Source organism: Blastomyces dermatitidis (genome assembly GCF_000003525.1).
Source record: "Blastomyces dermatitidis ER-3 genomic scaffold supercont1.6, whole genome shotgun sequence".
NCBI lineage: Eukaryota > Fungi > Ascomycota > Eurotiomycetes > Onygenales > Ajellomycetaceae > Blastomyces > Blastomyces dermatitidis.
The window spans coordinates 2,814,040-2,838,735 of NW_025544779.1; the positions used below are offsets into that span (position 1 = coordinate 2,814,040).

At 44.5% G+C, this 24,696-nt stretch overlaps 6 protein-coding genes across 6 annotated transcripts; 3 read left to right on the forward strand and 3 right to left on the reverse strand.

Moving 5' to 3' along the window:
* Window positions 1–3,103: 3,103 nt before the first annotated feature.
* BDCG_06210 (DEAD/DEAH box RNA helicase) lies at window positions 3,104–6,984 on the reverse strand. The gene is made up of 8 exons (XM_045421936.1): window positions 6,196–6,984; window positions 5,326–5,716; window positions 5,184–5,241; window positions 4,996–5,131; window positions 4,498–4,938; window positions 4,083–4,428; window positions 3,870–4,018; window positions 3,104–3,779 (listed from the first exon to the last, which is right to left on the reverse strand). The coding sequence occupies exons 1-8, from the start codon at window positions 6,857–6,859 to the stop codon at window positions 3,490–3,492; spliced, it is 2,475 nt and encodes an 824-aa protein (XP_045277690.1). The 5' UTR covers window positions 6,860–6,984; the 3' UTR covers window positions 3,104–3,489.
* A 3-nt stretch (window positions 6,985–6,987) lies between these two features.
* On the reverse strand, window positions 6,988–11,629 carry BDCG_06211 (glyoxal oxidase). The gene is made up of 5 exons (XM_045421937.1): window positions 9,977–11,629; window positions 9,685–9,906; window positions 9,227–9,479; window positions 8,865–9,164; window positions 6,988–8,808 (listed from the first exon to the last, which is right to left on the reverse strand). Exons 1-5 carry the CDS (start codon window positions 10,114–10,116, stop codon window positions 7,429–7,431), a joined length of 2,295 nt encoding a protein of 764 aa, XP_045277691.1. The 5' UTR covers window positions 10,117–11,629; the 3' UTR covers window positions 6,988–7,428.
* Window positions 11,328–13,132, forward strand: BDCG_06212 (type II pantothenate kinase; the record flags this gene model as incomplete). Its single annotated transcript, XM_045421938.1, has 4 exons — window positions 11,328–11,606; window positions 11,779–12,061; window positions 12,154–12,658; window positions 12,805–13,132. 4 exons carry the CDS (start codon window positions 11,328–11,330, stop codon window positions 13,130–13,132), a joined length of 1,395 nt encoding a protein of 464 aa, XP_045277692.1.
* Window positions 13,133–13,810: 678 nt separating this feature from the next.
* Window positions 13,811–15,663, forward strand: BDCG_06213 (phosphatidylinositol glycan, class C; the record flags this gene model as incomplete). Its single annotated transcript, XM_045421939.1, has 2 exons — window positions 13,811–14,306; window positions 14,396–15,663. The coding sequence occupies 2 exons, from the start codon at window positions 13,811–13,813 to the stop codon at window positions 15,661–15,663; spliced, it is 1,764 nt and encodes a 587-aa protein (XP_045277693.1).
* Window positions 15,664–15,818: 155 nt separating this feature from the next.
* Window positions 15,819–22,046, reverse strand: BDCG_06214 (chitinase). The gene is made up of 3 exons (XM_045421940.1): window positions 20,057–22,046; window positions 19,570–20,002; window positions 15,819–19,519 (listed from the first exon to the last, which is right to left on the reverse strand). Exons 1-3 carry the CDS (start codon window positions 20,162–20,164, stop codon window positions 17,631–17,633), a joined length of 2,430 nt encoding a protein of 809 aa, XP_045277694.1. The 5' UTR covers window positions 20,165–22,046; the 3' UTR covers window positions 15,819–17,630.
* On the forward strand, window positions 16,456–17,176 carry BDCG_17262 (uncharacterized protein). The gene is made up of 3 exons (XM_045426406.1): window positions 16,456–16,572; window positions 16,645–16,692; window positions 16,766–17,176. Exons 1-3 carry the CDS (start codon window positions 16,462–16,464, stop codon window positions 17,096–17,098), a joined length of 492 nt encoding a protein of 163 aa, XP_045281587.1. The 5' UTR covers window positions 16,456–16,461; the 3' UTR covers window positions 17,099–17,176.
* Window positions 22,047–24,696: the final 2,650 nt, after the last annotated feature.

Here is a 24,696-nt window from a genome sequence, read left to right on the forward strand (position 1 = left end):
TGAGACTATTAATTGATATTAACAAGTGTGATTTCAAAGTCAAGAGTACTAAATACTTAGGTTTCATCATAGAAGTTGATAAGAGAATTCAAATGAATTCTGAGAAGATCTCTGCTATTCTTGAATAAGAGGTCTCATGCACTGTGAAAGATGTATGAAGCTTCATCAGATTTGCTAACTTCTATTAACAATTTATATAAAACTTCTCAGATATTATGAGATCACTTATAGAACTTACTAAGAAAGACTCAGTATTTTAATAATCAGTAGATACTAAAGCTGCATTTACACAGATGAAGAAGATGTTTATTAATATCTCTCTACTGATAATATTCAATTCTGATCATGAGACAGTTATTAAAGCTGATTTCTCTGACTATGTGATAGAAGAAGTAATATTGTAATATGATGATGAAAGTGTTCTATAATCATATACTTTCATATCTAAGAAACTGAGTTCTATTGAATGCAATTATAATTTATAAGATCTATAATAAGAAACTTCTTATAATTATATACTATTTAAAAGAATGAGACTCTGAACTCTGAAGTGTCTCTGAATTTAAGATAGTCACAGATTATAAGAATCTTAAATACTTTATAACTATCTGTAAACTCACTGAATAACAGATGTGATGATCTGAGTTCTTAAGTCACTTTTATTTTATAATACACTATCATTCTGACAGCTAGAACTCAATGACAGATGCTCTCTCATAACAAGAACAAGATATACTGCTTAATATGACAGACACACACTGAATGAACTGAGAATATCAGCTCTTAGACCTGAAGATATTAATTAACTAAGATAGAACAACTTATAACACTATATATATTTCTCTGATTAGAACACTCTCTCTCTGAACTGATATTAACATTGATATCTTCACTTTTTCTACACTGAATAAACTGTAGTATACAGCAGCTCAGACTGATGAACTTCTTCAGACTCTTACTAAAGCAGTATATCAAGAAGTACTCTGATTTCTCTCAGAACTATATATAAGAATTAATATCTCAGAATATTCAATTAATGACAATAACACTCTACAGTTTTATAAATGATATTGAGTTCTCTACTCTGAACTCTTACACACTCAGATAATGCAAGAGATGCATGATTCATATATAATTAGTTACTCAGATTGTGAATAATTATATTAAATAATCTCTTAAGAGTTCTACTGATCTTAGATATTAAACAGCATTAGATATTTTATTCAAAACTATAACTGTTATTCTTTCATTATTTTATAAAAGAATTATAGAAAAGATCTACTGAAATCACTCAATATCTCTGATAGAATCTGATAAGATATAATAATTAACTTTGTAATTAATCTCTCTAAGAGTAAGAGTTATAGAAACATTCTGATTATTATAAACTGATTAAGTAAAGATATAATATTAAAATCTTATAATAAGATAAATATTGAATAAGTCACTGAAGCTTTTCTACAGAGCTCATTCTATCAGATATATAAATTACTAAGATTTATAGTATTGAATTAAGATTATTAATTTATAAACACTCTCTGAATAAGAATCTGTTAAGTTCTTAAGATTATATACTATCTATTAACTGTCTATTACTCTGAGACTGATAATGTATCAGAATGAATAATTCAGACTATAAAGAATTATCTTCATAAGTTCTGTAATTACTTATAAGATGATTAACATGATCTGCTTCTACACACAGAGATTGCTATTAATAAATAAGATACTATTTCAACAGATATAAGTCTGTTCTTTCTTACATATAATTATCATATAAAAGTGTTGAATCTTCTAGAGATTATATAGTTCATACTGAACTCTTACAGTCTGATTCAGATCACTGATAATATAGTAATAAAGCTCTGAGATATCTGTGATTAAGCAGAGATCTTCATGATAACTATAAAACAAGATTAAGAGAATTAAATCAATATTCACTGAGATTTCACTGAATAATATAAGATAGAAGATCTGATATAATTGAATCTTAAGAATATATAAATTATATATTTATCTTATATACTAGATTACTACTATATCAGATATAAAGTGATAGAAGTTTTAAATAGTTATAACTACTATCTTAACATATTATCAGAAATTTATAATATATTTTATATAAGCTTGTTTTACTGTACTATCACTGATTTATTCTCTTCTCAGCTGACTTCTGACTGACAGTCATTAGATATTATAGAAGAAGATAATAAACTTGAGTGAGAGATTGAGAATATTTATAATAAGAGACTCTGTAACTGCAGCTGATAATATTTTATAAAATAAGTTAACTATAATTAACTGATCTGAACTCTGAGTTTTATATTATCTGAAATAGCAGCTCTTGATTAATGAGAACTACTTCTGAAAGAGAGAAGCTAATATAGCAGACTATGTCTGATTAATTATATAGACTATTTCATTACACTTTATAGATTCTTTCATTTCACTCTTAAATACATATACTCTAATTCTCAGTCATTCTCAATTACTGATTCTCAGCTGTTATAAATATATGTATATTCTTTCACTCTGAAGCTTTACTGTGTATATTATTATATATATATATAAATATTCATCTTAGTTACTGATTCTCATACTTTCTCTTTCTTTTCTTCTCTAACATTTTTATCTTTATTATATAAGACCTATTAATATAATACTGATTCATTCAGTATAGATCTCTTATAATAGCAAATTAAAGTAAATTCTTATATGTAAAAGAGATATAATCTGATAAAGATAATATAATATAGTAGTTAATTATATTATCAAGATCTATCTATTATACAGCTTTTTATATATAATAGATATTTATTAAGTAATCAGTGAATATTTTATCTAGATAGAAGTAGTCAGTCTATAGAGAGAATCTAATATATTATAAATTAATATTAAATAAAATAATTTAAAATTTATATTAAAATTTATATAAATTATAAAAATAAGTAAAAATTATAAAATACACTTTTTAACTTGTAATATTTTAAAAAATTTTAAATTTTTTTTCTTTTATTTTTTGTTAATTTACAATAATAATAATTAAAATATAGAGAGAAATAAAATAAAAAGTAATAGAGAAATATATAATTATTTATTAATTTTATAACATACTGAATTTATTAAGAAAATTTTAATTTTTTATTAAATGAGAGAAATGAGAAATGCATGAAATAAACTTAATAGAAGAATTGTGGATTTTAAAACAACAAAGCAGAATCTGAGAAGTTTTTTTCTTTTTTTTTTAAATTCCCTTCTTTCCTAAGCTCATTTGACAGGGCATTGAAATAAAGAATAAAGTACGCTATTTTGTTGGCGTTTGGGATAGCGCGATCGTAGCTGTAATGAGTGGTATGACTCAAGCTAATATGTGAATGAAAGACACCAACTTCATGGAGATACCTTAACGCTTTTTCACCTATGCTCAATGCGAATACTAGTCTCTCAAGAACAGAGCCACATCCACCAACTATCATCATTTCCGGGGTTCTAGGCCGACGCGGCTTCCGGCTCAGCAATAGAATCGGTTGGCGCACCCCATCCATCATCCTGAGTAGCACCCCTAGAACCTTCTCCTCCGTCATTATTGTCGTCTTCGTCATCTGTATCGTCGTTAAACAGAACGTCGTCTCCCTCTGGTTTCTCGGACTCGAGGAAGTCAGGCACGGGCTGCTTGCACTCCAACAGGATCTTAACCAAGTCTGCGGCAATGTCGCTGTTTCGTTCGTGGTTGTAGAAAGACGAAGCCAGCCCTTCGTTTCCGATACGGGCAGTGCGTCCTGGGAACATTCAAATTGTACGTTAGTTAGAACGAAAGAAATTAGAGACCATTTTTTGCCTTTTTTTTTAAGTTGATGGGTTCCTCATACCAATCCGATGGATATACTCCTCGATTCCTCCGTGGGCGGCGCTAGGCATGTCGAAATTGATAACATGCATGACGTTTTTGATATCAAGACCACGCGCAGAAACGCCAGTTGCAACCATGATGGGAGACTTCGCTGTTTTGAATGCACGCCTACATAGTTTCTCAATTGGTATTGGTTAATCCTCCAAAATTTCCGTGATTATGAACAACTTACAAAGCATCTTCACGCTCACGCTGAGTACGGTCCGAATGAATAGATGTACTGGGGAGGCCCATGTTGTACAGGTAATCATCGAGAAGGTCGGCTTGTGCCTTTGAATTGACGAAAACAAGGGTACGCGAGGGGGGCATAGAAAGAAGAAGGTCGTAGATGGCCTCCTTCTTCTTATCGTCATCCGTGTAGTAGATCTTCTGGCTGACGTTTAGGTGGGCACTGCCAGCACGCCCGATGCGGATGCGTACATGGTCTGCTGCAAGGTATTTGCGGGCTAGTTCACGGCACCCTTTGTTGAAAGTTGCGGAAAACATCATGTAGCGATGGTCCGCGTCTTCATTGGTATCTGTGCGTATTGTCAGCAGGTTCATACATTTCAATTTACCCGTGCATGATTTCTGTATATGTACTGTACCTCCGCCAGACATCAACTTGTTTAACTCGATTTCCCAGTCGGAGTGAAGCATTTCATCCGCTTCGTCGATAATAGTGAATTTGACACGGTGCAGGGAAAGTATGTGCGGCTTCTCCATGAAGTCAAGAAGACGCCCTGGTGTCCCGATGAGGACGTCACAACCCTTTTGGAGCTCGAGGCGCTGCTCGCGGGATGGCCCGCCACCATACACAACACAGGGCCGCAACATAGAACGGTAGCATAGACGACGAGCCTCGTCAAAGATTTGAGTCGAAAGTTCACGGGTTGGGGCAACGATAAGGACTAGAGGCTCCGCGCGAACACAATCCAAAGATTCGTTAAACCCATTGCCCAGGTCAGGACGACGAGCGGCGAGCTTCTTTGCTTTCCCCATTAATTTGGACAACACAGGGATCAGAAAGGCGGCAGTTTTCCCGGAACCTTTTACTGGGTCAGTGGAATGTGTTTTCGGGTTCAACAAGGAAATTGGTCACTTACCGGTTTGAGCCACAGCTATAAGATCATTTCCAGCCAAAACGGCCGGGATGGCGTACGCTTGAATTGGGGTGGGAACATTGTAGCCACACAGCTTGATGTTCTCACGCATAACGGGGTGCAATCCAGCATCATCAAACTACACGCAGTCTCAGTATACCAAGCAGCAAGGAAGACAGAAAGCAACTTACGCTCTTGACAGGATCAGGCTGATGTGTTGTCTCAGCCGTCACCTTAACTTCACGGAGGCTAGTGGCTGTTAGAATGTCGCGAACGTTATGTATCCCAGTACCATAGCCTTCGGATTCCCCCCAAAATTTTGAGACTACCTACCGATCGAACTTATTCCCTGCACGATTCAGGTACTCGTTACGGAATAACATTTTCTCGAGCTCCTCATTGCGAGGGCCCACGTCACCATACTCCTCCTTCCACTCGTACTTCGCAGCGTTGGAAGCCCATTCAGGGAGGTCGGTTAAACCAGCGTCCTCACCAGGTTTAGGAGCAGCATTATAGGTCTCATAGTCGTAGCTCTGAGGCTCTACCCAGCCCCTTTGGCGTGCCAGGGCCGCAGCATCCTCTTTCAAGTTTGCAGAATCTGCAACCTCGTCGATGGCCTCTGCCATCTTCTGCACGCCAAACCTTTCGTTTTCTTTCCCGGTAACAGACATTTTTGGAAGTGTTTCTGGTCTCAATAGTATGGAGGGGAGTCGGACTATAGGGTCTAGAGGAATAGTCAGTTTAATGATCGACTGTCTAGCGGTGGTATCTTCAACAGTAAGGAAAATAGGGGGTGAAATGGGGATGAAACGACGCCCACAACAATGCAAAAAAACAACCACAACAACCCAGAATAAACAAAAAGCGGTGCAAAACGCCAGACACTGGAACTGCACCAAACTTCAACCCAGTAGGCCTTGCGAGGATAGTAAATTCGGTAAATAGACAGACCTCGCACCCAGCGGCTTTTGCTCTAGGGCGCCTTGCGACTTAGAGACGAAACATATCCCGCCGAACACGAAAATAAAAGCAAGATTCCAAAACCAACGCGAAGATCGAGGACAGCTTTAAAAGACACAATTAATGCAGACCATGTCTATCCTTGGTCCATGAAAAGAGCTGAAAGGAGTGCGGGATAATAGAACATGGGATGGATGGTCATACATTAACTTAAAAGCTAGTAAAACAGGAACACACACTTACTAGACTTCAAGATGACAACGTCGAGCTGAGCTGTGGAGATTAATCTACTGATGATGGCCTGAAGGGCAACAACAGTAGAATACGACACAAATGTGCCCAATTGAGAAATTTGAAAGTGGGATGAGCAGGTTCTTCCCCTTCGAAGTATGCAGAGGGAGGAACTTGGATATAAAGCAGTGAAAGGGAGTAGATGAGGGCTGGCGAAGGGGCAACAGAGTGAAGAGAGAAAAACACAACACGCTATTTTGTTATGATTGTGTGTGTTGTGTGTGTTGTGTGTGTTTATTTCTTTTAGTTCTTCTGTTGCTGTTGTTACAGAAAAAAAAAAAAAAAAAAAAAAAAAAAAAAATTGAAAAGGCTTTAAATATGCATAAGTCGTCTCCCTGACATATCGTTGCCATACCACCATACCACTCCCCTCATGCCAGAAACTTCTTAATACATATCTATACAAAGGCACCACAAAAATAAAGCTGAAAATGCGCTTTTCAAAGGATGAGATATGTCTCTCCTGTCTTGCTCCCAAAGGCTCCGTATTGTATGTTATTACATATCTGTGCACGCAGTCTGATGCTACACTGCTTGTAGCAAGAGGCTGCATTGGATTTCCCTCAGGTGCTAACAGAAAAATGAGGATAAGAAAAATATCCTTCAAATACAGCATGCTCCCGTCATATTCACAAATGCAGAATCCCGTAGAAAGAAAAGATAAATAGTAAACATTCAATGGGTAGAATACTCAAAGAAGAAAATTGAGAAAGCAACTGGCTTCCCAAACATGGTTCAGAGTATGGATGCATATTTAAACAAGTCCGAGTCGTGGAAGTAAGAGAATTTGCCGAAAAGCGGATCATCCATTTTCCGATTGCTCTGAACTTGCATAGTACGGAAGGAGAAAACCTTCCAACTAGGAAGTATAAAATACATTCATGAACTCCGGATGACTTACCACCGCCATTGAGGGAGGGGGTAATAGAAAATCGATGACTTTTGTCGTAGACTATTTGGGTATCTCTAGTAAACTAAAAGACTGCTGGAGTGTTCCTTACCCGCATAATATTCGCCAAGAGAAAGATACAGAAGAAACCATAACGTTCAAGCAAACCCATACCCTTGAAGATTGAAGATGAAGGAAAAAAAAGAAGGCGAGTGAAACGCAAATGGAAGTGAGAAGCAACGAAAATAATAGAAGAAGGGAATCACCATCTTCCATTTCCCCTCTAACTTAATTCCCTAATTAACGCTGCATTCAACCATCACAAACTGTCCAACGCTCGGCACCCCATCCGCCACAATATAAACCACATATGGCCCAGGCGGCGCAATATTGTTATCCGGCGGCATAGTAACCAAAATTCTTTGCCTTATGCGATTAGGATGGTAGCCCTCATGATCCAGGTATAGCATCCGATGGCCCATATGTAGCGAGTGGGTAACGAACCCACCATGGTAGAGCACCACGCGCAGGTCTTCGGGTTCTCCATTGACTTTGAAGTTCACCATGAATCGCCTACTATCCGCAGGGAAACGTTTGTTAGGTAACTCAACATCGTATGGCCGAAATTTGTCTTTTCCGTCCAAGAGATAGTGAGGTGTATATATCTCTACCCTGAACTCGGTGACGAATGCTAGTTCCTCAATGTCGGGATTGGGTACCAGGACCGGTTGTTCCACAGGGTTTGATCCCGCAACCATAACCGTACCGTCTAACAAAACGAGCGCGACAGAGTGGTACATTCGTGCGATTTCTGACTGGCCCCCGACACTCCACCGGCGGCCCACGGCAGCGTCGGGGTCATAGATCCATGCGTCAAAGGACGGGTCTCTTGCGATCCCAAATCCTTGTGCACCACGGTTGCAACCATTGAGCCAAAGTATCTTTCCGTCAGGAAGTATCATACCTTCTATCATAACTCTACCTTCGGGCATCAGCTCAAGCTCCCACTGAGGATCCTCCGCCAATGGCTTAATTCGTCCACATGTCGGATCCGTTGGACTGGCTATCCCCACGAATGCTCCTCCACCACATACTATTATGTCATCATCCCATCCATTTGCGGCGCTCAGAGGCAGAAGGACACTCCCTCCAGTATTTGGATAACTACGGTAATCACCAGGCAGGTCTGGCAGTTTTTTAACCGTCTCCTGACCAAAGGCATCGAAAACTTCAGCTGACCGTGCAACAAACACGAAAACGGTGCCGTCCTTCAAAAGATGTAGGAATGGGTACATGTAGTAAGGTTGGTTTTCTTCGAGAATTGGAAATAAGACGCTCTGGCCATGAGAAATTCCATTTTTATCGAGAAACTCGTATGTCGGGTTGTTGTTCGCTATCACGGAAGGATTGAGCCCATTAAGGCTACCAGAAGCAACGAACACTGTTCCATCGCGAAGAATTTGAGCACTTGCATACCATCTGTTCGATGAAAGCTCGTTACCCGGTTCATCCCATGGCGTTCCGTCCCAACCTCCATCCTCTAAAGGTCGTGTTAGGTATCGAATTCCTCGGAATCCATCGCCAACTGTAGGGTCCATTGCCAACGGAGCATTTCCACCAAGGTTGATCAGGCGCCCATCTTCTAGAAATACTCCACCTGAGCAAAACGCATTTGTCTATTATTATGATGTTAGTCCTACCAGTGGATAACAGAGGCAGCACCTAATCTCACCTTATAGCCCAATGGCACTACCTCGTTCGTCAGCGGATCATATTCAGACGAATACGCATAGTGACCGTTGTCTAGGACTAGCTGGGTATAGTTTTCGACCTTGTCTACGAATACAACCCGACCATTGGCCAGAAGAGCGGCAGACATTGCGGGAACCCCGGATTGGCCAACAACTTTAAACGTTCCGTGAACCGTGTCTGGCTGATAGGTACTGGGACTCAGAAGCTCGAAAAGGTTTTCTGTCTCACATGCCCCTGACTGACAGCCAGGGCCACAATGAGATGAGGTGTTCCCACAAAACTTAAACAGAGTGTCAGCCTGAATTTCGATCATAAACTGTCGACGAAAATGAGAATACTTACACCGTACGCGGAGCAACACGGTCCTGCCGGCCACTCACCGCAAATGGTATTACCGTTGTCAGGGCCGCAAAGACCGTCAATGGTTTCCTTAGACCCTTCTTCTGGCTTTTCTTGTTCCTGCCTTTGTCTCAGTTTGGTATCATATGTCTTTCGAGTTAATAACTTTGATGCAGGCTTGGGGCCTTGGGGGGTCCTAGTGGAGAGAAGGCTATGTGCGCTAGCCATGACATGTTCACTTGGATGTTCCAAGTTCCTACAATCTAATTGTCAGTTTATTTGGACACAAAACTATGTGAGAGCCTGCCTATGATATATTCCTTGTTATATTCCTATTTTTCATGCCACTTTATGGAGTAGTAGTGGTCATGTTATAACCTGGGACTCGAACACGCTATCTTCCGACATGTGGCCTCACAGGAAGAGTTCCCTAATTAGGGCTTAGAGGAAAGCAGACATACTGAGAATCGCCTGGAGTATATGTGCCCTTCGCGATTCGATTCCCGTCGGCGTCGCCATCGCCACTCTGTAGATCGCAAGTATCATCTCCACCCTCCTGTGATACCACCTGATCGAATATGGGTGACGAAGTGGCAGGTTCGGCTCTATCTGTTGCAAAATATGATGGTTGAGTTGTTGACACTTGAGAACCATCCGAGGCATGCGGATCATCGTCCTCACATCTACAATAGTGAAAATTAGCAGCTGCGCTAACGAGTCAAAAGTCCAGAGATCAAGAAACATCCAACTCACATTCCACGCCGCGAACAGTGCTGGCCACGAAAACATCCCTGAAATGCTGGCAAAATCGGGTCACACTTAAGAGGGGAATGCTCGAAGATGATGTTTGCGTGAACCAAGCAGACGAGATACAGGAGTAATAGAAGCTTCATCTTCGAGGGAGGTGAGTCGATGACTCGGATAGGCTGATGGTAATGGTTTGAAGAATAATAACCAAAGGACTGGAGAGTGATTCGGTAAAGATAGCGAAGCAACCAGAAACCGCGTTCAGACTAAATATCGAGATCGAGATCGAGACATGCAGTTCCCATGGATAAACTGCGATGTCCTGGAAGGCATCTACGGCAGATAATGTCTTGTTTTTGGGGGGGAATAAATGCCCCTGTGATTGTAAAATGATGAACAAGACAGATGGCAGCAACCGCAACTGTGGTATACCAGAATCGATAGCACAAGATTCACTGTGATGTACTGTATACGAATATGTATGATCACGTCTGATTTCATTTACTAACAATTCTCTCACCCAAGGTTGCAAAATATTCATTATCAACACCCTCGAGCGGTCTTTCTTGTGCAGCCATGATCGCGCGTCACTGCCATGGATGTCCAGACAGCAGCCACGACGGAGAGGATGTTTTGCAGTTTGGAAAAAAGAAGAGTAAGAGCAAACCAGAGAATAGGCGAATATCATCAGCATTTGATATTCCCGGAAACAGCAGACGCAGACAGAAGAAAGATATTTTGTGGATCGAACCGTTCTATGTCGCCTCCCCTTGGTTGAGTCCAGACCAACATTATCCTTAGCTGTACGGAGTAGACGCACGATCAACACGCGCGGTATATATAGTTATATTTAGAGAATAAAATCGGTAATAATAAAAGCGAATGCTTAGAATGCTAGTTAAATAATATCTTATTAATATCAATTTTATATTTAAGGCGCTGTTGGTCTGTTTCCGCTTGGCTTGTGCCCAGCCGCCAATCGGGGGTTCGTCTGGGCTGAGAAATGCATGCTGGAGAAACATCGGCAGCGGTTGACAGCCATCACCACCCAAGAATATCCAACATTCTCCTCAATTCGATTTTTATATCGCGCGATGCCATTCTTCCTTGTCTTGTATCACCGATTGCCCCGGTTTTTCGACGTCATCCTCGGCGCCCGTCCGCCCTCGACCCCCATTTCCTCGGCGCCATCCATTGAACTCCCGGCCAGAAGGAGATATACGCGGTAAGCGTGGGCACGGCGACCGCAAAAAAAACCTCAACACTCAAAAAACCCCCCTCCCAGGCTTGTTGAAATTCTTTATTATAATGACCATCAAATGCGACCAAACACTCCCACGCCTGACTTTGCGCCGCCATGCGTAGTGCCAGAAGATCTCTCACCGAGGCCACTGCTGCCGCCCGCCTCAGGCATCGCAAGTCGCACTCCGAAGATCGCGGCTTCGCTGGACGCATTGAGGAGGCAATGACAAACCCGGGTTCCGTGAAGATAAACGTCAAGGGTGCTTTCATTGTCGAAGAGGAAGACGAATCCCCGTCTCCGCCTAATGGCACGCCAAAGGATGGTGTTCACTATGAACGCAAAGATATTCGTTTGCCTCACCATACGGCCGTCGTGAGTCATGTTGCCGTCGATGTATGTTATTTTTTATTTTTTATTTTTTTTTTCCCCTCCCCTCTCCCGCACTTTATTAATTACCCAGTTTTTCAAAAAATGAAATTGAACAAAAATCCCTACACAAAATACCAATCCAAGTTGCTATCTATCTAGGTCTTCGTATCCGTGAGCTAACTCGCTTCCTTTGCAGATCGGAGGGTCCTTGGCGAAACTGGTCTATTTCTCTAAAGAGATCGGATCACCAGACAACGGAGGACGCTTGAATTTTATTAACTTCGAGACCGAGCGGATCGATCTATGTATTGAGTTCATAAGGGAGCTGAAAGAACGCCACGAGAGAAACTATGCCACTTCCCCCGGTGAGCTCTGCGTCATGGCCACTGGCGGTGGTGCTTTCAAGTACTACGACCATATTAAAGAATCCTTGGGGATTAATGTGCTTCGGGAAGATGAGATGGAGTGTTTGATTATTGGTATGGGCTTTTGATCTTTCCTTCTGCTATCCGCTACGTATGCACGATCTATTCATTGTAGGATGATAATGTAACAAATGTGATTTCGTTAGGGCTGGACTGGTTCATTACCGAGATCCCGAACGAAGTGTTCGCCTACAGCGAGACCCTTCCAACAGAGTTCGTAGAACCTCGACCGGATGTCTACCCGTACTTACTTGTGAATATCGGCTCTGGAGTGTCAATGGTGAAAGTCTCAGGACCACGGCAGTTCCAGCGTGTGGGAGGAACTTCTCTGGGTGGCGGCACGTTTTGGGGCATAATGTCTTTGCTCACTGGATCGCGGACTTTCGACGACATGCTGGCCATGGCTGACAGAGGCGACAACAGTGGCGTAGACCTGCTCGTCGGAGATATCTATGGCACGGATTATAGCAAGATTGGATTGAAGGCTACAACTATTGCTAGCACTTTTGGAAAGGTGTTTAAGATGAAGAGGCTGGCCGAGCGGCATGCTGAGGCTGGAGAGGGCCCGTCACATCCTGAAAGCGATTCGGATACAGACGCCTCGCAGTTCAGCCATGAGGATATGAGTCGAAGCTTGTTGTACGCCATAAGGTATGCATATCCTTCATCTGACATCGGAGCTTTCTATTTGTTTTCTTTTTTTTTTTTTTTTTTTTTTTCATTTTTCTTTCTATTCTTTTTTTTACTAGCCCTCTAGGGAAAGCTTTTATTAATTCGGAATTTTACCCCACGTTTAGTAACAACATCGGCCAAATCGCTTACCTTCAATCCGAAAAACACAAAATAAAACACATCTACTTTGGCGGATCCTTTATCCGTGGCCACCGCCAAACAATGAACACGCTCTCCTACGCCATTAGATTTTGGTCGAACGGAGAGAAAGAGGCATATTTCTTGCGCCATGAAGGATACCTTGGTGCTGTTGGTGCTTTCCTCAAAAGGAAGCCCGAGACCTGGGGACGCAGAAAAAGCCTGGAGGACGCGGTTGTTTCTCGATATGCTGGCTGCAGGGAGAATTTGCGTCGGTGTGCTACTAATGAAGACCGGGAGTTTGGGGTGTCGTAAAGCCAGCTACCACAACCTCCGTCGCACAATGTATTACCATGCGTCCGCTTATCATTGATGGTTTTGTATTACAGCATGTTCGCGCGCGCTTCCTCTACCTTTGGTGTTACCGCTCAACGGCTTGCCGTGTTCACCTCCACGATCCCTCTCCTGGAGTGGCAAGCTCTTCCAGTGCTACACTGCTTTACTAGACACTTATGTTATGTTGCCGGATCGCGCATTATTATACCTTGCAATTTTTGGTGTTCTACATTGTCCTAACGCTTTCTTTGGTTCTCCTTTTCTTTCGTTTATTTGTGGAACATGCATAAACATATACCTATCTCAGTAGATGCATGGGCGCTTTTTGGACATGAGCTGCATGCGCCCTGTTAATTAGAGGAATGTCTCTCAGTTGTTCGCAATGACATTTTACCTTTTTACATTTTTTGTCCTCCCAGCGCCGGGGCCATGCTTATCACCACGTGATAGATTGCTGCTTGGTAATATATGACTAATCTCGGTTTTCGGCCGTTCTCTTCTATCTTCTATCCGCAACCTCAAGTTCCATATGCAAAGATAAGAATAGCGACAGCGCAGAAAAATCTAGCTCTTCTCTAACAGCAGAAAGCTCCGATTCCATCTCGCGCTACATGCGCCAGTATACAATGGCCTTACAATGATCAAAATTGCTCTCACATGGCTACCCAAGGCCCCCTTCCTTCCGCTCCCTCACCCTCTCCCCCTTCTCCACCTGTGACAGCAGCCATATCTACTGAACCACCATCAGGAGAGGTAGCGGGAGCAGCACCAGAGTCAGGAACAACTGCAACATCACGACCTGCGCCTGCGCCTGCGCCTTCTCCAGCTCCAATCCCTCCTCCAGTCCCTGTCGAAACACATCCAAATCGTGCTGGCCTCAAACCCCCCCCGCCCAGACGCGTTCTGACAGACCCAAACCGGCTCGCGCCTGAAGATGCTTACTACGCACACTCTCCTCCACGATTCCGTCCTCATGTCGCGAATAATCACGCTGCAAATCTCCGTCTGCCTGCGGCAGTTGCAGCATTAAGGCCTCCTCCCGCGGTACCAGTGGCTGAACCGCGACGGGTGAAGGAAGCGAGGAGAAGACTGGGATCGAGTCGGAGGAGGTCGAAGGGCGCGTGGAAGAAGTTATTGTGGGTTAAACAGTCGTGTACGTTTCTCTCTACCATCGTGCTCGTTGTGATACTGTCAGTTGTCGGAAGCTAATATTTTTCATCATGCTTTGTTCTTGTGTTCTAGATCCGGATAATTATACGGATACTGAAACATTTCTTGACCATCTCCAGCGCAATCCCCGTCTCCGGCCCTATGATTTCTGGCCGTTGGTCGCGGATTCAACTGTCATTGTGCAGCATGTCTGCTCTGTCGTCATATTCGCCTGTTGCTTCAGCGGCATTTTCCAGGAGCGAATTAGTCCCGTCTCGGTGGTGGGATGGGGAAGTATATGTACAATTTTAGGCTGGGTGCTATGGGATTTTTGGGTTGGGAAGGAACAAGAAGAAGAAGCTCGACTGTCATTAATGGGAGATGTAGCGGGAGGTGATGCTGCATCTGTATCTGGTTCATCTACCAACTCTGCCAAAGCTGGTCACTGTGAGAGGAACCAGAAGGAGAACCAAGTCCCCGGCCTTGGCTTACAACTCTCTACAACTAACCTCGATTACCGGCAGCTGCGACGCCGCAGTACAGGCCTGAGCACTCTTAGCAATCGCTCAAATAGCGCGTCAGCCTGCTCCGTTTATTCGGGGAACTCATCCCACTCTCCAAATTCCCCGACATCGCCCTCAGCGCCAAGCAACGGTTCCGCTCATTTCCCCTCTTACCATTCCTCAAACCAATACCACCAGTCTCTACACTCCACCAATAATACCGCTACCCTCTCCCCGCGCAACCGCCAACGCCTCGAAACAGCCAAATCTGCCCTCTTAATCTTCTGCGCCCTCCTCGGCCTCAGCCCGATCCTCAAATCCCTCACAAAGTCCACAACTAGCGACTCCATCTGGGCCATGAGCTGCTGGCTCATGGTAATCAACATCTTCTTCTTCGACTACAGTAGCAACAGCGGTGGTAGTGGCACGGGAGCGAGTAGTGAGAGTGGTGCCACGGCCGCAAAATTCCCGGCCTCCTTGTCCACAAATGCCGCCGTCATGGCGTCCACGGTGCTGGCCTCACGTCTGAAGTCTACCACCCACGTGTTCAGCCTGACCCTATTCTCTATCGAAGTCTTTGGTCTATTTCCTGTTTTTCGTCGCCATCTGCGGGCGATCTCCTGGATGGGTCACGTAATACTCACAGTTTTACTTGTGGTAATTGCCAGTGCGGCAGTGGGAATTACGCTGCGTGGTGGGTATATGTCGGCAATACTGGGCATGTTTGTTGGGTGTTTTTCGACCGCTCTGGTTATGGGAGGTTGTAGTTGGTGGTTGATCAGTTTACAGAAATATAAGAATGTGGTGGCCGGGCCTTGGGATCCGGCCAGGCCGGTGCTGAGGAGGCATTGGGATTGAAGAGATAGTATTCAATGAGAAGAGAGTATTGAATGTGTGGATGTATGTGTTGGATCTTACTTGATAAGCTCGAACTGCTCTTTCTTACTTTTTTTACCAATAAAAGGAATGCTAGAACAACCTGACTGGGCTGGACGGAAACAGGGTTGGGGAAGGTTTGTTGTCCTCTATTACATGGGGCTCAATGTTATAACATATAATTTAGATATCCCTAATTAAGAAATAAAGAAGATTCACAAGATTGAATAATTATCTGCCCTTCCACATGCTATATTCCCAGAGAGGAAAAGTTTTCACTTCTTTTCCCAATTTTCCCGCCTGATTGATAAACATGCATGTAGGGGGAAAACCCAACTCTTAACGTCTATCGTTCCCCTCCAAGCTCAACAACCCGTCCCAATCACCAGGCTGAGACTGAACCCGCCACATGTCTATCAGCTACCTTCCTCAGTTCCCTTTCACCCCTCCAAGGTCTCCCGGCTAACAAAGCTTGTAGGCTATTCTTTCAGTACCCATCTTGCCAGCTAGCCGGGGATCATCTCTGCAAAGAATATAGGATGGCGCAATCCAGTCCAGCTCAAATAGGCCTGTCTCCCACAGGCTGTCCGTGGTGCGCGCATGATCAACGCGGTAACCCCCCTAGCCATACCAAATGTGCCTGTTGCAATGAGCTGGAAGAAAGGAGATCGATCCTGAAGAGATGGGTATGTTGAAACACTAAGCGTCTCGAAACTTAGAAACTACTATTTGCATGTACATGTACAGATCAGGTCTGGAAACAGCCAGTAAGTTGCGGATATGTACAGAACTTTCGTCGCTTGGGTTTTTAAGGAAGATTTGATGGTATTCGCAAGGAGCAGGGGCTCCAGTAGGAAAGAAAACAGTCATCTCTCTCCCCACCTCTCTTTGGTAATATGCCGACTTCCCACCTTGAAATGATCAACAGAAGGTTAAGCTTATACAATGAGATGGTGTGCTTAGAGGAGAATGTTCCTACTTCTACAATTATGCAAGAAATTGGATGTACATGTACGTGAATGTACATTACCTGCACAAGGCAGTTACTACAAATGACAAATATTGATATTGAGAACTGTGACAGAGTCATAGGAAGCCAGGCCAGAACGGGAAAGAAAGCAGGCCACAAATGGATAAAGCAAAACAAGATGATGGAATAACAATAATGATGGAGAGCAGCGCGAGCTATGGGTACGGTACGGTGCCCCAAGATAACAAGAGGATGTCAGATCTTCCTGCCCAAGGCGCGCTGGTGGATACCTGCGATTCATGGCAGCTGGCGGACTTGTTGACGTACGGTGGACAGGGGGTGGATAAGGTTGTTTTCATCCTTGAAGAAGAGAGTAGGGATGTTGTTGGTGTTCAGATTCCATTTTTGAGAAGTGGGAGGTTGAGCAAAGGATGCAAAGGTAGATAGGGGATAAAAAAGAGAATGCCCGTTGAGCTTGTCATCTCCGCTCATATATACCCTCTCCACTTGTCTTTTTATTCTTCTATGGTATATTACCTCACTAGTATTTTCAAAGATACTTATTTCAAATGTTTGATTTCTCATGCCACCTTCGCTAAAATTCGTGGTATAGTTCGTGTGCGATTTTATCTTGTTCTTTACAGGATAAAGGTCGTATGAAAATTAGGGCCACCGTAGTCGAGTCAGCCAGGTGGATGCATCACTGTACTCGCAAGGGATACGATAGTGAGTGAGCTTTAAGGAATTTGATAATAGCCAGACGTTTGCAGCGTACTATCAACACAAATGGAAAAGTTTCAGTTAAATTATGTCAGGCGAATCTAGTGAGAAAAATTACACAAAGTTCATCATCATGTCCAAAAAAGGTGTATATAAATGTAAAACTATCTTCAATGCTCGTTGCAGAGTCAGAGCTTTCTGACATGCAAACCAACACTTAAGAAAAGAGAAACGAAGTAAAAGTCCGAAGGACAAATAATTACATGCTGAAGAAGAAAGCACAGACACCAACGGCTAAGGTCAGGAGCCACTTTCCGCTCAAGGATGTTGCCGGAGCACTTCCTATGTAGTCTGGCGGTGACGGGCTTGTCGGGTGGACTCCTGATCCAGAGGCGCCTGGGTAGCTGGCTGCTGGACCTGAAGGAGCGGGTGGAGTCTGAGACGGACATCCGTCTCCGCCACAATGTTCGGTTGAGAAAGTTGAAGGGTACCCGCCAGCCGGAGGGGTTTCGGCAGGGTAGCCGGGGGAAACTGGCGGTGGTGCAGTTGGCCCAACACTGGACGAGGTTGAGCCACACCCTGTTCCTGGACAGTACGTTGTAGTGTATGTGGCTGTGATTGTGGTATATCCCGTCGGGCAAACCGTGGTGTAGGTGGTAGTGATTACTGTGGTGATTGTCGTAGGTGCTGGATCTGAGGGGTATTTTGAGATGGTGATTGAGGTGTGTGTAGGATATACAGACTCAGTGTCGGAAGGGTAGGCCGTCTCTGTATCAGTAGGGTAGACGTCAGTGGGATAGGCGGTAGGGGAGACTGTCTCGGTGAGAGTTGGATACACGGTCTCAGTCGGGTAGGGTGTTTCAGGGCAGTCACTCTCAGTGTCAGTCGGGTGGACAGTAGGGTCGATAGTCTCAGTGCCCGTAGGGTCGACAGTAGGATAGACAGTCTCAGTGCCCGTAGGGTCGACAGTTGGATAGACAGTCTCAGTGCCCGTAGGGTCGACAGTTGGATAGAGAGTCCCAGTGCCGGTAGGGTCGACAGTGGGATAGACAGTCTCAGTGCCGGTAGGGTCAACGGTGGGATAGAGAGTCTCAGTAGGATACACAGTTTCAGTGCCGGTAGGGTCGACAGTGGGATAGACAGTCTCAGTAGGATACAAAGTCTCAGTGCCGGTAGGATCAATGGTAGGATAAACAGTCTCACTAGGATAGACAGTCTCGGTAGGATACACAGTTTCAGTAGGATACACAGTCTCAGTGCCGGTAGGGTCGACAGTTGGGTAAATGGTCTCAGTGCTGGTAGGATCAACAGTAGGATACAGAGTCTCAGTGCCGGTAGGGTCGACAGTGGGATAGACAGTCTCGGTAGGATACACAGTTTCAGTAGGATACACAGTCTCAGTGCCGGTAGGGTCGACAGTTGGGTAAATGGTCTCAGTATCAGTCGGATCGACAGTGGGGAAGACCGTCTCGGTTTCAGGAGGAGAAGTGGTCTCCGTGGTGCTGGGATAAGCCGTCCCGGTCTCGGTAGGAGACGGGGTCTCCGTAGTGCTAGGATAAGGGGTCTCTGTGGTGCTAGGATAAGGGATTTCGGAGGAGCTGGCAGGGTAAGACGAAGTCGAGGTGCTGGTTTTGGTGGACGATGTTGTTGGAGGAGGGGGAGAGAGCTCGTATAAGACCCTCTTCATGTGATCCGCGTAGCTCTTACCATTGATTTGGTTGTTTTCAGAGTGTGTTGCCTCCCAAAGCATTATGCCACCAAAGTTTTTCGGATACTTATCCATAAATGTTTTTGCAAGAGGCTTCACCTCCTCCGGTGTGAGATAATATATGTCACTAGCAGTAGTAGCAGTTACGCTAGCTAACAAGCCAAGATAGATTCTTGCAGAAGGGTTGGGGCTGCGCTTAATGACTTTCACCCAGTCATCGAAGGAGAAGGCAGAAGTTCTAGGATTCGAGACCCAGCTTCTCGCGGAGCAATAGTAGGTGTTATAAAACTGAACAAAGATGAAATCGAAGTACGATTTCATAATTGGCACTGCCAGCTGTTTGTCATCGGGGGGACATTGCGGTGCAGCGGAAATGTAATATTTCCTTTTCGAGTCCTCCTTGAAGCGATATCGTAGCCGATCAACCATTGTAGCATAGCCTATCTGGTCAGATACAACCGTTCAACATATGGGGGAAAGGCTCTCTTACCATAATCGCCATTATGCTCTATGTCGAAATCAAACCCATCAACAACAACATCGCCAAACGGACGAGGTTTATTACCCCATGCAGCCGTCTTGGGACCGAAAGCACCCCAGAGGAAATCGGAAAAATCAAGAGCGGATCGCAGGGTATTGAGTTCATACCTAGAGGTCGCACCACCCAGTGAAAGCAGGATCTTTTTTCCGGCAGCTTGGCAAATAGGAATGTCCTCTGCAATCTGGCGGCAGTCTTTAAGAAGTTCCGTTGGGACACCATCCTCGTTCAAATACACCTCTGATGAGCACTGGTTCCCGAAATTCGAGCCTGGGTAACCACCTTTGCCTTGTTCCGGGAAGATATGGACGAATCCTATCGGGATGATGTCCATCGAAGTTTGCTGACAGAAATGCGCCAAGCGCTGTTGGTAGGGACCTTGACCCTGGAATAAATGTCAACATCACTGAAAATACCGTAATCTAGAACCAGAACATACATAGTACACCGCAAGGTTTGTCTTGGAGTTTAAGTCAAAAGCGGAAGTGGACGAAGCCAAAAGAGAGGACACGGCCATTCCGGCCGTCAAAAAGGATTTGAACGCCATTTCGTCCAATAGATGGCGTTTATGAATTAATTATATGGTCTTGAGGGAACCAAGGAGCGTAAGACGGCAAAGCCTTCGTAAAAGAACGTGGCCGTAGAACAACGATTAAAGAGAGGACGCAAACAAAAACGTTTGCTAAAGGCTATACAGCAACGCACAAAGGGGTTGCGAAAGGAATGAACAAAACCGAGCAGGACACTGGGTGTCCATGTTGGTTTATAAGAAGGATCCCTAGGCAGAAACCCTCTCGGAGGAGAACATGGGTAATTTCCAGTGGCGTTACCATGCAAGCGGACGAGGGACACTTCCTCTGAGATAGGAGTAGTACCGACCCTCCGGCCACATACCCCACGAAGAATGCAGGAACATATCATTTGGCCAGATAGGATTGGTTCACCACTGGCGGCCCGTCCAAATATAAATTGCAAAGGGCCATTTTGCGACAGGACGGTGACAGGGGCAGTCCATGGCTCGCAAAAATATACTACTCAGGAAAACATAGGTCGCTATGGATGGGACATCAGTGGAGGGTATCTCACATGAAGTGGATATACATGCTTTCAAGGTGAAGAAGGGCTACAGTGGACCCCTTCTTCCGCGTATCATACAAGGCCCATCGCGGCAACACAATTATGGAGCATATTCGAAGTAACAAACGACCATATCTCCGGAACGCAAAGGCTCAAAGACAAATGGTTCAGCGCATCGACACAGGCATTCAGCGGCTCTGCTCCCTCGGCATTCCACCATGGCTAACCGAAGTTGCGAAGGTGAGGGAGGGAGGGAGGCTCAAGGTGGATTGATCCCAGCCCCACAAACGTTGGAGGGATAAAATATTTCGGTCGAATGAGAACAGAGCGGTTGGCCCCAAAGACGTCACGCTTAACCAATAATGAAATGGATATCCTAGATTCCCAAGACAGATGGATTATTGTAGTCGTGATGTCGGACTTTTTTGCGGAAGCGAGTTGGTTGGTTTCTCGCGGTCGGTTACTTCTAACTATCCATGACTAGGCAGGCATAGTTAACTCGGCCGTCACATTAGACCTAACTAGCTGCATTTGCCCTAGCCTCGTTGCCAAATTGCCAGCGAGTCCATTTTTATCAGATACGTCTCTCAAATGACATTCGGAGAGCCCTGTCAAAATAATGAACCCGAATCGCCTCTATCCTATGAAAGTTCGCGGCTTCAGGTCTGAGACTAACCCTTCATTCACCCTTGGGAGGGCATCAGAGAGTAGATTTGAGTGCTTGGAAGAGCCGGTTTTCGTTTTTCTGGCCATGTTCACTTCCTTCATGAGGGTAATAATCTATAATGAATTCCCTGCTGGCAATTGAAGAAGCTCCAGCATCCTAGATGGGCTTAGCCAGCATTTTCATAGAGGGCGGAGCACAGGAAGGTCGACAGTGGAGTGGTGCCTTCAAAAGGCCAAATAAAAGTCATTATTGAGGCTCAGAAACTCCCCTCAATTTTCTCAACTTGACTCTAGCTTCCTTGGACCATGGGGAGAATTGGAGCCGCTATGAGCCTTCCAAGTTCCTTGGATGGTTATCAGCCAGTGACAGCCCAAGGACTGATTTTTCCAGGCCCAGAAGCAATTTCTTCGTGGATTGAGTGGACCTGGGTGTCATTGTCAACAAACAGCTAAGAAGAAGTAGCGTGAGCCATTATGATTAGGTGTCGGAGCAAAAGTGGCCAGGAACAATGCCACCCTGATGGGACTGGACTGGACTCCAGAGCCCAGAGTTCGCCCCTCACGAAGAAACCAAAGAATGCAGTTGTGGGCAGTTACGCTGTAAGTTAGTTGAACGCACGCTGGAGGTTGATTTAAGAATTTGATCGACAGGCTGGCTGTTTTACTTGAAAAGGCGCTGATCCCAACAACGTAGATGGTCCTTTCTTCCTCTCAGGGCAAACTTCCAGACCTACCCATTCTACGATACGTACGGAGTACATTAATTCTTATGGCCTATCCCCTGTAGCAAATTGGGACCCTCCGGGCGAATTTTGGATGATTTTATGCCCTGACTCACACGGCCTAGTCAGCCTCCATAACACGGCGAAACCCCTTTCAAAGCGCCGACATCAAGCAAACCCTTCCCTTCCTCCAGCATAGTAAGAAAAGCCTTTTGAGGCTTAAAACGGGGCATCCCCCACACTAGAAAATCAAGGCACGGCGACGCCATTGGTCGTTGACCGGAGTTAAGGAATCGGCATCCGGAGTTCAAAAATAGTGACACGGGATTGCATAAATCCCAACTGCCTGCCGTGAATGAAGGTCCGTTTCGACGAGTATAGCAAATCATCTGGTCTTTTTTGAAGGGTATTATATTATTCATATGGACTGCTTTTCTTTTTCCCTCTTCCTCTTCTTCTCTGTTTAAAATATATTTTTGCTATCATGGCGGGAGATATCCCAGTGCATCCCCAGCGCCATGCGAAATGGGCCCTAAAGAAGGTTATTCCATCAAAGGCTCCGCTTGCTGCCTTACAAAGTACCCAACCTGTGGATCCATCCCTGTTTTCTCAGTACTTTTTCCAAATCATAACGCAAATCTCGGTTATTGCAAGCTAACAGCGATCGACTCGATTCTAGGCTGAGTCGACTTTGATCGAGTGGTGATGGGGTGGTGTTGTATTACAACTTTTGTTGTTGCTACTCTTTTAGTTAGGGATTCCTATGAGGAGAATAAAAGCTCTCAAGTCTTGTCTTAACCCAAGTTTCATTCATCACCCGCTCCATAGTTGTCAGTGGCTCCAGAAATGGAGGTTTTGGCGGATATTGTGATGGGCGTATACTCCGTACTTCGTAACTAATCGATACAGACATATTCGGTTGCTCCAACTATGTTCCACGACGGTTGCATCCATAGAACTAATTTCCACTCTCGTTAATCCCACAGAGTCGTCATAGATTATAAAACATACTACTACCACACCTAGGAATATATACATGAATCAACAACCCAAAACTCTGAAATTTCACTAACAAAGGAGCAGTCTCCCCGCCAACTTGTGCCCTGAAAATGCTCCATCGGAAATTAATGTGCGCCAGACTTCAACGGCTTGGACATGCGCTTCAGAAATTGGCAAAGTCAAGAAATGATCACTTACAGAGGACTTGATATATATCCTGGCATTGGAGGGCTGGATTGCTGATCCCGTTCCCGTACGGAACCCCTCGCTGGAGATCTTCCATGCAGAGTGATCTTCCTTCTTGTCATCTGGCATCGGATCTTTTTAGATAACGTACGTTAATCGAGATCGCTCTGCACGCCAATTTAGTACACGATCTCCGAAGCAAACAAGACAAACACATGGGAAGTTCGGAGTAGTCTTTCAGAGCCACCAAATGGGCGGGATATAAACCTGACAGGCAAAGAAATTCAGGCAGAAAATATGCTATTGTGAAGACTACTGGCAGATCTTCTATACAGAACCCGAAGAAGATGCGCAACAGGCTGACCCTGAGGGCACATCAATCCCAGTCCAAGGCCTTGTGATATGAAAAGACTAAGATTCCATACTCCGTATGCATCGGCATGAAGTGGATATAGGGAACGTCTGAGTGGGCTCTCAGAATTCCGGCTTTCGCAGCTGTTGTCAGTATTATGCATTTATATTCCCTATTGATCTCTTAAATCTGTGCTGGACAACACAACACCCCGTTCTTTGCCTTGCAGCTAGTTTATCGGCCCAGTCCGCAAAACAGCACATCTGTGTGGTAAAGGCTGAAGGCCTTGACGAGGGGGAAGAATCCAAGGGGATGCTGTCATCGTGCTCTGATAGAGGTTATTCTCAAGAGCATCTTGAAGCACATTCCTAAAAGCCCCCAAGCTGCTCTCTTCGAAGCCCTTCATAACGATATCCATGAACATACATAACCCTTGAGAATCTTGGTTCCATGCAAAACAATCATGGATCAGGTGTTCAGGGAGGGCTCACTAAGCGCGAGCCATTGGCACCTCGATGTTTCAACCACCTACCGGCTGATTGGAGTAAATATCGACAGGTTATTGCCATTTGAGATCCGCAAGCACCTTTACAGCTATTCAAGCCAGCCACAATCCTGCCTACCACCTCCAGACAGAAGTCATATGCATATTCCAAGACCTCGAAGTGGGTTCCCGATTCCGGAAAATAAGATCTCAGGCTGTTATCCGCTACCATTATCACACAGGCACCACTGTGAGTGTTTGTAGATATCTATGATGACTGGACGAAAGGGAGTCAACGTCTGGGCGGCTAGATACCCAGCTCCTGTTCCAGTTATATTCCTTCAGTGCGATTTGCAGGGGATGTGAGAAGGATTGATGCTAAACATACAACGCCAAACACGAGGGCAAACCAATGCACTAGAAAAATTCAATCTTCAGAACGAAGTCCCTCATCTTAAAAAAATGAGATGCTCCTCTATTTCACAAAACAAGTTCTCTAGATATGTCCGCCTGGCCCTTCAAACATGGCATAAAGACACTGGCCATTTCTACGCTGCCAGATATATGACCTGGAAGATTATACTCTACGTGTT

What these genes read in the sequence shown, in the direction of transcription:
- BDCG_06210 (XM_045421936.1), bottom strand. Translation starts at nt 6,859, where the DNA reads ATGCTGTATTTGAAGGATATTTTTCTTATCCTCATTTTTCTGTTAGCA. An exon ending in TATAGCTGTGGCTCAAACCG is followed by an intron (nt 4,939 to 4,995) that starts GTAAGTGACCAA and finishes ACCCAGTAAAAG; the next exon opens with GTTCCGGGAAAACTGCCGCC. An exon ending in CAAGTTGATGTCTGGCGGAG is followed by an intron (nt 4,429 to 4,497) that starts GTACAGTACATA and finishes CAATACGCACAG; the next exon opens with ATACCAATGAAGACGCGGAC.
- BDCG_06211 (XM_045421937.1), bottom strand. Translation starts at nt 10,116, where the DNA reads ATGAAGCTTCTATTACTCCTGTATCTCGTCTGCTTGGTTCACGCAAAC. An exon ending in TATACTCCAGGCGATTCTCA is followed by an intron (nt 9,480 to 9,684) that starts GTATGTCTGCTT and finishes ATTAGATTGTAG; the next exon opens with GAACTTGGAACATCCAAGTG. An exon ending in TAGTGCCATTGGGCTATAAG is followed by an intron (nt 8,809 to 8,864) that starts GTGAGATTAGGT and finishes TCATAATAATAG; the next exon opens with ACAAATGCGTTTTGCTCAGG.
- BDCG_17262 (XM_045426406.1), top strand. Translation starts at nt 16,462, where the DNA reads ATGTACAGAACTTTCGTCGCTTGGGTTTTTAAGGAAGATTTGATGGTA. An exon ending in TCTCTCCCCACCTCTCTTTG is followed by an intron (nt 16,573 to 16,644) that starts GTAATATGCCGA and finishes TGGTGTGCTTAG; the next exon opens with AGGAGAATGTTCCTACTTCT. An exon ending in GCAAGAAATTGGATGTACAT is followed by an intron (nt 16,693 to 16,765) that starts GTACGTGAATGT and finishes GAACTGTGACAG; the next exon opens with AGTCATAGGAAGCCAGGCCA.
- BDCG_06214 (XM_045421940.1), bottom strand. Translation starts at nt 20,164, where the DNA reads ATGGCGTTCAAATCCTTTTTGACGGCCGGAATGGCCGTGTCCTCTCTT. An exon ending in CAAACCTTGCGGTGTACTAT is followed by an intron (nt 20,003 to 20,056) that starts GTATGTTCTGGT and finishes CATTTATTCCAG; the next exon opens with GGTCAAGGTCCCTACCAACA. An exon ending in AGAGCATAATGGCGATTATG is followed by an intron (nt 19,520 to 19,569) that starts GTAAGAGAGCCT and finishes CTGACCAGATAG; the next exon opens with GCTATGCTACAATGGTTGAT.